We start from the raw sequence: 12,179 nt of genomic DNA on the forward strand, positions 1-12,179 counted from the left end.
AGCTCAGCCATGTTCCGAGGACCAAAGCATTCGTTCCACAGCGTCTCTAAATGTCTGGGCTCTGTCTGGACCACTCATTCACCTTCTTTGTTTGAAGTCATTCGGTAGTAGATTTACTTCAGTGTTTAGGGTAATTGTCCCGCCGCAAAACCCAGCTTCTACTGAGGTTCAGCTGGTGGACGGAAACCCTGACATTATCGTGTAAGATTCCTTGATAAACTTGGGGATTCACTTTCCCCTTGATGATGCTGAGCTGTCCAGGCCCAGAAGCAGCAAAGCAGGCCCAGGTCATGATATAAATAAGGAAAAATCTGATATACCATAGCAATCCCATTAATTAATTTCTACTTAACTTAGATACTTAGATTATCTTGTTTTGAACCTGTTATTTATTTAGCTTATTTTGGTTGCATCTTTGGATTCCAATCGAGTCGCTTGAAATTTAGTTATTGTTTAAAAAAGACTAATCAGGAGAAAAAGAAATGGCTTCCTTATTTTATAGTGACATTTCACCTCAGTTTTGTTATGAAAATCAGGTTTGGTGTAGTGATTCCTGCTGAGGGCTACAGACAGCTCAGGCTCTTTACAAGAGTAATGTTGATGAAGTTCTACAGAGAAGAATGACAAGAGGTTTGAGAGAGAGTTTATAGTGCTTTTAAAAAGAGGTTAATCTTCACCCTAACTGGGTTTTGTAGTGTTTGGGGGCTGAAAAATTGTACAGCGCATATTGTAACAAAACCTCAGCAGACGTTTATTTCTTCATACAGGACACAAAATTATATTGTAGAGAAAAAAACAAATATTTAGGTGCCATGGACAGAAAACCAGGTGACGTGAACTACAGCGGAACGCTAAGGCAGCGAAACACAATAGCAGATCTGGCAGAGCACTTACCCTTTTGGTGAGTGCTCTTGGCTTCTTCATTGTCTTGGGTTGGTGAGGCTCCTTGTCCAAATTGCACCAGGATGCTTGGACCCCATTATACTTGCCTGCAAGTCTAGTTTATTATTGGGCTTTTTTTTTTAACATTTATTCGGCTCCTTGTTGTGCGCCCCTACAGTTTTTGCCTGCACTGGCCAGCAGCAACTCAGAGCATATTTTAATTATGCTACTGGTCAGGCCATGAGTCTTATATTAACCCATCAGGCTGAGTCAGATAATTAATAATTGCAGGTAAGGGGTCGGTTCTGATGCTGAGCTTTGCAGGTGTGCAGTGGGTTTGCAAAACTGGAAATGCGCAGACGTTTGAACAGAAAATGAAAAATCTTTCCTTTTTGCAAATGTGCTTAAATTTTTTTTTTTTTTTTTTTTTGCGAGACTTGTTTCACATCAGCAGATGCTTTTATGAATAGCATATCAAAATGTTTGAGTGTTTTTTAAAAGTCAAAGTAGCTCTAACCAACGCCACCAATCTGGTCTCATTTACTTTTTTCAGATGAAAACGCCTGCATTCCACCAACTCTCGCTAATGCAAAATACACTGAAAACTCTAATGGTTGGTATGTGAACGGAGACATAATAAGGACAACATGTGACAAAGGATATGAACACAAAGACCGGGTAGCAACAGCCAGATGCATAAATGGAATATGGTCCTCTTTGCCCATCTGTGAGAGTAAGTCTGTCAGATGTTCTGGTAAACTGTAAAAATAACAGTGACCTGAATATTATCAGAGTCTAGATCTTAATCCTAGAGTTTGAATTCTCATCAGCTACACCAACCAAGCCAACCAAGTAGCTACTCATCTGAGCAACCTGCCTTTTCTTTTTGATGACAATTGCGTTTATTTTTACAGAAAGTTCTGACACATGCAGTGAGCCCCCTAAAATCCCCCATGCTGTAATCATTCATCAGGATTACCAGGAGGTGTTTGCTGCAGATTCAGAATTGCATTATGAATGTGAAGATGGATATACTGTAGAGGGAGAACAAGCCAAAAAATCAATTTTTTGCATCGCTGGAAACTGGACTGAAGGCCCAAAGTGCAGTAAGTGGACAATGTGATGAGATATGCAGTGATGAGAATACTTTTTATTAGATGCAAAAGAGAGACAATTGATTGTTCACAAACCCCCCAAGTCTGGAGGATGTCTTTATTTTTCTAATACCTTTCCAAAACCAAGAATGCCATGGAAAAAGTATAAGGAACTGATTCAACTGTGTTTATGTGCTATACTGTACGCAACATACATTAGCATGCACATCTAATTAGCTTAACTCTCCAAAGGTAAGGGGCACATCATTGTCTATATATTATTTTGTGAGGTGACCAACTATGTGTGCTTAGAAAAATAGTTGTTCAGGACTTGTGCAGCCAAGATGCTACTATATGAGAGTTTTGAATAGCGATAGCTGCTCTTTCCTGATCTATATTTGGTTTGGGGAATTCTAATCTCCAGTCATTAGAAAGTTATTATGTTTGCCAAGCTCATCAGTTATACCTCATCCTTAAATCTTTGTCTCATGTGAAGCACACAGTTTGAAAATACGAACATTAAGGCAGAAATCTAGCTGCTGTATCTCTTGTCCAAGTATGTTTTTCCAAAGTAAGCCTTCAGACTATCCAAGGTTAATGTTACGGATATTAATTACATTTGTACTTATAATACTGTAATCCAATAGTAGGGCTAACTAGCTCTCCAGCAATACAAGATCAATGTAGCGCCTTTATGTCCATGGATCAGCCACTTAGGATGCAGATCCCTGGGATATATAGCTTTAGCCTCAGTCTTTTAGCATCATAACATGTATGTAGCCGTTAAGTGCATATTTAAAAAGTATTTTAAAAAGTGCAGTGGCCCTCAAAACACAACTTTTCACAAAACACAACGACATTTCAGATTACATAAAGGATGGGATAACACTTCTTGTTTGTGACTGGACAGAGCCTAAGTATGACATCACGAGCTGCAGATGGAGGGCAGGAAGTGGTTTTCTACCTTGGAAGCAATATCAATAGCGCTCAAGATGCCTACTGTTTTTGTTGTTTACGGTTGCTCAAATTGATCAAACTGGGAAACCACAAGGAGCTTTTATTGAGTACCAAAGGTTGTTGTTCACGAAGGGGGAAAAATGCAAGAAATGACAGAAAAACACCAGCAAAAATGGCTCGTGATCCTTTGCCTGCGGTTGCGATGAACAGAGTCGGATAGTGCTCGTGCGTGCAGTGACCACTTTGTCAAACGTAACGTAACTTAATTTAGTTTAGATACTTCCGGTGCATTTCACTGTTAGGAACCATCCCCTAAGCAAAGAAAGAACTAGTCCACCGCAGCCATGGAATTTTAGCATTAGCTCACGCTAGCAAGCTACAGCTGATGAAATCTGCTAGTGACACAATTCACCATCTTTGGCTTGAAATGAGAAGTCTGCTTCTGTTTACCTCTGTGTGAAATCGATGACCCAGTCTTTTAAGAATTACTTCAAAATTTGGGTGGTAATTGCATTGCACCAAAGGAGAAACCGGTGAAATAATGTTGTGGAACTTATAAATACAGACAAGTAACTAAACACTAAATCGACCTTTTGAGTTAGTATATTACATTTAAAGTCACTTAATTACAATATGATCCTGTTCCCAGTCTGTACTGTTCATTACAACAGATGTTATTTTCGTTTTTCCAGGGAAAATCCTGTAAGTTAATTAGGGAACTTTCACATCATAAATACAGCAATCATCCACTGGAAGTCTGGACAGATGGAGCAAGGAAAGCAAGCAGTTGTAGAAATACTGCATAAGTAGCAATACTACTACTACTAGTATGCTTGTAGATTACAGTACTGATCAGCATTATAGTGTTTGGGGCAAATGTAAAAACTCCTTGCTACTCATCCACATCCATCTGTCACTCTCTATCTCTGCTGCATTTGCTGAAGCCTTGCTAAACCAGTGTTACGTGATTGGGGTAGTAAAAGGTGCAAATGGATTTTTTTTAAGTTGTTCAATCTAAAATAGGGTGTTACCTTGCTCTTTAAAACCAAACAGCACCAGCATTAAATGGGAGCAGATTTTGCGGTGTATCCATTCTATCTAATGTCTCTCTACACAACCCAGTCTCCTATAAGTTACATTTCTATATAACTGGGCTGCAACAGGATACAGTACACCATATGTATGCCTAATATTTTTCCAAATAGGTATAGGGACAGGACCAGATACTGGGCATGGTGGTTCTACAGAGGTGGGAACAGGTGGGAAACACACCACATCTGCAGGCCAGGGGACACAACAAGGGGCTGGAGGTACTTTTTTGATCTGTATTAAATATGAATTGGTATATCCAATTATCTAATCTCTCTAAAGAATATATATGTACTGTATATCTGATGTCTTTTCCTTTTTCCACTTAGGCAGACCAGATAGTGAGCATGGTGGTTCTACAGAGGTGGGAACAGGTGGGAAATACACCACATCTGCAGGCCGTGGGACACAACGAGGGGCTGGAGATACTTTTTTGATCTGTATTAAATATGAATTGGTATATCCATTTATCTAATCTCTCTAAAGAATATATATGTACTGTATATCTGATGTCTTTTCCTTTTTCCACTTAGGCAGACCAGATGGTGAGCATGGTGGTTCTACAGAGGTGGGAACAGGTGGGAAACACACCACATCTGCAGACCATGGGACACAAGTTGGGGCTGGAGGTACTTTATTGATATGTATTAAATATGAATTGGTACATCCATTTATCTAATCTCTCTAAAGAATATATATTTACTGTATATCTGATGTCTTTTCCTTTTACCACTTAGGCAGACCAGATGGTGAGCATGGTGGTTCTACAGAGGTGGGAGCAGGTGGGCGACACACCACATCTGCAGACCATGGGACACAAGTTGGGGGTGGAGGTACTTTATTGACCTTTCTATCCCTGTAACAGAAGATTTCATTCATAATTTAAAGTTAAGTTTACCTCACAATTTACAGTTTTTAAGTTTCAAAAGGCATAATTGGGAGTTTCTTTAGACATTACTCTGAATTAGAAAGAAATAGATGCAAAAGACATCCCAAAATGAAACTGACTGGTGTGTCTTCTATTCTGTATATGTAGCTTTGTCTGCTCTGTATCTTACAGGATCTTCTACCACCTCTGGCAGTAGGCGTGAACACGTAACAAGTAAATCATTCAGATTCACTGCCTCTTTTACATGACATGTATCAGACTTGGTTTATGTATTTACTCGGTGTAACTATTCAGTTATTTCATCCTTGGCTGCCCAGTTATGGTAATGAAAAAGCTGTAGCCACTCAAAAATCTCCATCAGCTCATTACTGTACATAACTGGTTTTCAGTTCTCAACAGTCGTACCTCTGGCTTGGACGTGAATTCCAACATATACAATTGTAAATGATAAAGTGTTTGTTGAGGGGAAGCCAATTTACTTGATTTTTTTTTTAATTTTTTGGACAATCAGCAAGGTCTCAGGCAAACAAAATAAAAGGCTGATGCACAATGTTCATTTTATTACAATAGGTTATGTTGTTGCTGCTGTGATCCCTGTTTCAATGAGATGCTGTGACAGCCTCTAACCTCTGTTTTCATTTCAGTTGAATACTGTGGGAAACATCCACATGTTCCAAATGGTGATGTTGTGCAAGTGACTACAATGCATTTGAAATACAAATGTAATGCTTTTTACCAACAAGTCGGTTCAAACATCGTGGTGTGTTTCGATGATGGCACTTGGTCACATGTACCCATCTGTAAAGGTATAAACAAGTCAATACTAATTTTCATTCCAAAAGTCTATGAAATATTTTACCTAAATAATTACCATAAACTTTTTTTTTCTGTTCATTTTGTGCAGATGCATTCTGTATCATGGCACCTGGTAAATACCATCATGGTTTAGAACTATCTGTAAGTGAATTTATAAAGGAAGGAGAGAAGAAACATCTTCCATGCACTTGGTTCTATTATAGCGTGGTTGTTTGGTGCACCAATGGAAGAATAATTTCTACCCAGTGTAAGTATATACATAAACTCTTTGTATTTTAACTTGTCACAATGCTTTTAGTTTCAGCCCTTTTATTGTCAGCTAACATATATGAATATTAGCTGCACAGGATTTGATTCATAGTAACTAAGAGAGGTTCAAGAGGAATAATGAAGGAAAAAAGATAAGATAAATTCATACACCATAAGGCAGCTGAAATTTGAGCATTTAAAAGATAAGCTGAGCAGTTTTCTATATTTTTCTTATTGTCAACAAATCCCATGGAAAAAACATGTTCCTTTTTCAGGGCCACTGTAGTTTATTTTAAGTCAGTCCCACATACACTGTCCTGGTAATTCAAAATACTCACTAGCATACCTAATTAAGTTATTGTAAGTTTTCTTTTTTTATAAGATAACTTTTCTCGCTACAACTATTTCCTGTGCCTAAGGGTACAGGTGTATCCGTCCCTTTCAGTTCTCAGGCTTGCTTGTATGCACTCAGACAGACTGAGCTCCATAGAAGTGAGCTATTTTCTTTCTTATCTCACTCTAATTATAAACACAATTAGTCTCTCTATGTTAAGACAAAGTCAGTAACAAATGGAATGCAAGTTAATTTTCTGTCAACTGTCAATAATTAGAGGCATTTCTATACAGTCTTGAGGGAATTTCAGGCTTCAAAGAGGTCTGGCAAAAATAGACCTGCCACATACAGGTAGCGGAACACGGAAAAGAGCTGGGGTTAAGCATTGGCCCAAAGACCAAGCGGACACACACACTCACACAAACACACACACACACACACACACACACACACACACACACACACACACACACACACACACACACACACACACACACACACACACCAGCTAGAATGGCTGCAGATCGTCTCAATGGCCATGCGGTCAAACTTTTCACACGTTACAGAGTGTCCATATCAACCATTCCAGCCAGCCCAGTTTCTTTACGCAAATGACGTCATCACACCACCCACCGCAGCAGAGCTGCTCCAAACCTCTTCAACCCTCACTCATGTAGCCATGGAGTTTACTCCATCCAGCCTACTCCAGTTTCCACTGTCTTGTCCTTTCTCCCCTCTCTCCCCAACACCGGTGGCAGTTTCCCATACCTACCAGGCTCTCTTTGCCTCTCAGGCGACCTTCGTCGTACACCTACCCACCCACACACAATGTGAGTCATCACTCCCCCCTCTCATTACTCACAAACCACAAAATGCTCCACCAGCCAAATTTCCAACATATACAGTCCAATTTCCAAGGGCTTCAACCAAAAGGGAAGACCCATCCCTTGTCAATGTCAATGACTTTTGTTGCGACGTCTCAAACTGCAGTTTCCTCCACACTTGGTCCTTCTGTAGCAGTTCCCACGATATATCCTGTTGCCTCAACAACACCATTAAGGGTGCTTTATGAATGGTGAAATACTTCAAAACACCAATAAAAACCTACTTCGACAAATATTTTCATGGAATTTGTTGACAGTCTGGAAGTATATAGACTAGTACTATTCTTGTTCTTTTAAGAATAGAGCAGATTTTCCACTGTAGGTGGAGTCATGCAGAAATGTAGTGAATCAGACCTTAATAACTAAAAGTTTGAGTGAATTTATCTACTTATTGAAATATTCACTGCTGTGCTGGTGTTGTGTTTTTTAGGCTGTCGAAACGATGACCATAACAGGGTAAGGGTTGTTCTTGGATTTACTTTTCAAACAATTACTTTAGTGTTAAATTATTTTCGGTGTTGAATGTTGGATAACATTTTTTTAAAAACTTTATTTTACCCTGCGGTTTTACATTAATTAACGGTTAACATTATTGCTTATTGACTGCATTGTAACCAGGGAGCTTGCTCAGCATCAGCAAGGGAACTATCGCTTCCTGTTGGATAACTCACCACCAACTGACAACAAAAACCAAGTTGGAAACTTTTGAAATGTCTCCCAGTAAAATGTTGTCACATTTCTATTAGATTTTTTTGTTTAAAACCAGTTATTTCTTTTTCATTCTGATCTAAAATACATACTCACAATGTTGGAGCTGGATGTTCTTTGACAGTCAGCTTGTATCTTTATGATTTGAGCTCTTGATGCACTAATGGCATGATCGGTACCTTGAATACATAAAACAAGCTTATATGGCTACAGTAGTCTGAATAAAATGTTCCCTAGAAATTTCAACAGAAACCTTTGTATTATTTTGTCTACTTGAGACCACATCACTGCAAAGTATGCAGACACATGGCCAGACAGATTTATTTGCTTCATGGTGGTGTCATTACTAAATATATTATCAAAACAGAGAGCACGACTGTCCGAAGACTATTTACATCTTGTCGTAATGGTGCTTTGAGCTAAACTCTAACATCAAAATGTTAACATGCTCACAATAACAGCGATAGCAGGCCGATGTTAAGCAGGTACAATCTTTACCCTCTTAGTTTAGCATGGTAGCACGCGCACATGTGGTAATTAGCTATACAGTACTTTTGATATTTTGTGGTAGTGTTGTTTGTAACTGCAAATGTGGTAACTTTGTGAATCATTGTGATTCCATAAAACCGTGTGCCATTGAACAAGGCAAATGTGGTGACTACTGAAATTCAAAATTTTGAATTTCATCTTGTCAAAATATTTATATTTTATTGCCTGAAAATCCTCTCCAATCATGTTTTAAAATACGCTGCTTTGAATGATAACTTGTGTCTGATATGATTTTTCCACTAAAAGCTCAATTAACTGGTTAAAAATTCTCATGTAAGCAATGCACTTGTGCTGTCACCTGAGACTGTGACTGTGACTGTGAATATTTCAAGGGACAGGCTTAATGTATGTAAACTTTAATAAATCTTCAGTGACTTCGCCATGGATAAGTATTTGCTCTAAACAGCTTTACTCTTACAATGTGGCACGTTGACATTTTATAGATCATTGGATTTAATCGTGCAGCCAACATGCTTGTTACTTCACCCTGCTTGACAGCATACAGTATCCCTGTGTCAGGAGGATATTCCTTCTGTCGAAACCGGTGTCAGTGTTTGCATTATCAACGTCAAGTTTAATTTGTGACACTGCACTGTATTTATATATGTTTTTAATTAGAATACCATCCCATCTAAGTGTCTGATTGAGTCTTATTCGCATCATGGTAGAGTATCCATGTAGATCTGGATGTTTTGAAGTTGAGTATCATTCTCTGAAGTAACCTATGGCCAGAAATGTATTTTAAGATATTGTGTTCATCCAGAAGTGGAGGCGACCCGGCTGGATAAATAATTTAATCAGGGGAGGCATACAACTGACCTCAGGTCACAGCAGTCCAGGAAATCATTTTGAAATTTGGACTCTAAATAATCAAATAGATTTTTGTTGCATAAGTTGTAAATAATTATGATCCGTAGATAGTCTGGTAGCTCTGCTGTAGGGAACATTATGACAGGCCTTTCCCAAAGAAATTTACAAATGTGGAATTAATTTGTTAAACATAAAAACTGTGTTGCTCCTTGAAGTACATAACGTGGTATGCATTTAAATGAGTTAAAAACACAGTTACTGTAGAGTAGCTTGCTTGTGGTTGTATCTTAGCACAAAGTGCAACACACTCCTGTAGTTCTCCCAGACTGGACGGTGGTTCCTTTGTCCCAAAACAAGGGACTTACTCTCATGGAGCAATGCTGACCGTTATGTGCAATGATGGACGTAAACCAGCAGTGAATGGTTTGTGGGCCACAATCACATGTGACAATGGCAAATGGTCTCAGCAGCCACAATATATAGGTAAGTGTTAACTAAATACATAATGTTTTCTTTTTTGAGATGGCAACGTCAGCCTGTCAGTCCATTGGTCCACAATTTGCTCCAGACTGAAATATTTTGCAACAAAATTGTGTCCAGACATTCATGTCCCCCTCAGGATGAATTGAAATAACTTTGGTGATCCTTTGATGTTGCATCTAATGCCATCATCAGATCAAAATTTTCACATTTAAACAAATAGTTTGGTTTATAACCTAATAACTTTCCCATCTGCCTCAGCTGTACTTTATGTTTCGTGCTAATTACCAAATATTAGCATGTTAACACGCCAATCTAAGATGCTGAACATGGTAAATATAATAGCTGCTTAACATCAGCAGGTTAGCATTTTCATTGCGAGTACATTAGCATGCAGACCTTAGCATTTAGCTCAAAACACCACTGTACCTAAGTAGCCTACAGCCCTAAATCACTAGTATGTCTGTAGACTTTTAGTTTTGTTTTCAATGCCATACAAGGCTGCTTTTTAATTTTTCAAGTCAACATAGTGATGAAACTAAAAGTTATCAACAAAATTAAATACCCCACAATTTAGCATTTACAAGGAGTATATAAACAGTTGGTAGGTGCTAAAACATTACAGTGACAAACTATAGCTCACTATAATCCAGATGTTAGCACATGTATGGAAATGTGCAACCGTAACAACAGTTAGTAAATGGTTAACACCTTGTAACACACAGTTAGGAACTAAAATGTGTATAATACGTATTAAAAATAAAAAGGCAGGTAAAATAAAAGATGACAGGGACTTGGGATACTTTTCAGAAACTGGTCAAGAGTAGAGGAAGCATAAGAATGGCAGAAAACATTCCTGAATGATGGTGCAGCCAAAAAGTATCTTGCAGAAAGATACCAGCTCAGAATTAGACTGTTACATTGTCTATAAGATTGCTGAGGATATAAGCATATCCACTGTACTTTGACTGTTGGTTAAGTAAATGGTGAGTAAACTTGTTTTGCCTCAACCCCACAAAAGTATTTAAAATCCAAACTGTTTAGACAATTTTCAAAAATAAATGTCTGACGGGAGCAACCATCCAATGCTCGATTTACCTTCAATGGAGAAGACATTATAGATAATTTATAACCATGTGTGATAATATTCATGCAAACATTAGCGGTTTAGGAAGTGTCCCATTATTTGTTGTTAAATAATAAAGGATGTCAATAAAGGTGTGAAAATTTTGCCAAACTGCGGTCTTGTTCTCTTATTTCTCAGATGAAAAAGCTTCAACAAAGTTTTCAACAATCCCCAATGCAAATGGCACAGACAACTCAAATGGCTGGTATGAGGAGAGAGACATAATAAGGACACAAGACAGTAAAATGACCTGGTTGCAACAGAGAGATGCATAACGGAAAACGGCATCTGAGCAACCTGCCTTTTCTTTTTGATGACAAATGCGTTTATTTTTACAGAAAGTTCTGACACATGCAGTGAGCCCCCTAAAATCCCCCATGCTGTAATCATTCATCAGGGATACCATGAGATGTTTGATGCAGATTCCGAAGTGCATTATGAATGTGAAGATGGCTATACTGTAGAGGGAGCACACACCAACAAATCAGGTTTTCGCATAGCTGGAACCTAGACTGAAGGTCCAATATGCAGTAAGTGGACAATGTGATGAGATATGCAGTGATGAAGTGATAAAATACATTTTTTCCAAGACATCATGCCTTATGTCTTAATTGCTTTTATCCATGATCCATGCCAGTATTGGAGACTGGCCTGGGTTAATTTTCCAGATCTGGAACAGAACTTATGGAGACTCTGGGCTCTGGGCTGTATCCAAGTCATATGATTTTTGCTATTAGGGTGTTTATATGGCATTAGCCAAAGCATTTTTGTTGATAAATGGGGTGGAGAAGCACGTCACTATAGCCTACAGCCTTTGACTTATTCCTTTTTTTTCTATGTCTGCCCATCATATACTCTTATCAGAGCTCTTACTGCTCTGTGGGTAGGGACCCCATTTGATTTTTAGATAAAGCACTGATTTCTTCAGCAGTTGAGTTATTCCACCAATTATCAGTTTTTAGTTTGAAAATAATGACTACTTGGGTGTGAAAGAGGTCACTTGTAGTAATAAACCCGGCCCCCATCTCTGCAATTCCCCTCATCTCTACACAGCATTTTAGCTTTTTCAGCTTATTGTTTTGGTTTTCCATGCCACAGCTTAATTGATTTGGTTCACACTCACCGTTCTCATCGTTGTCGTTTCCAGCAGAAGCACAGAGCTGTTTTCAGAGACAAACCTCTTCTAAATGAACCCTAAAGTACATGCCCGACACCAAATGGCAGACAATTTAGCAACTAGCCACTTAAATATAGCGGAGCATGTGGCAGCTAATGTGCCAGATATTTGTCTCAGTAGATTGAATATCTCACT

General features: G+C 38.5%; 1 protein-coding gene across 1 annotated transcript; it reads left to right on the forward strand.

Annotated features, from left to right (window-relative positions):
• Nucleotides 1-812: 812 nt before the first annotated feature.
• On the forward strand, nucleotides 813-11,634 carry LOC120798936 (complement factor H-like). Its single transcript, XM_040143729.1, has 13 exons — nucleotides 813-828; nucleotides 1,436-1,615; nucleotides 1,797-1,988; nucleotides 4,139-4,243; nucleotides 4,352-4,462; nucleotides 4,556-4,651; nucleotides 4,760-4,855; nucleotides 5,083-5,124; nucleotides 5,556-5,717; nucleotides 5,816-5,974; nucleotides 7,625-7,650; nucleotides 11,006-11,072; nucleotides 11,206-11,634. Exons 1-13 carry the CDS (start codon nucleotides 813-815, stop codon nucleotides 11,376-11,378), a joined length of 1,425 nt encoding a protein of 474 aa, XP_039999663.1. The 3' UTR covers nucleotides 11,379-11,634.
• Nucleotides 11,635-12,179: the final 545 nt, after the last annotated feature.

This window comes from Xiphias gladius, chromosome 14, assembly GCF_016859285.1.
Source record: "Xiphias gladius isolate SHS-SW01 ecotype Sanya breed wild chromosome 14, ASM1685928v1, whole genome shotgun sequence".
NCBI lineage: Eukaryota > Metazoa > Chordata > Actinopteri > Istiophoriformes > Xiphiidae > Xiphias > Xiphias gladius.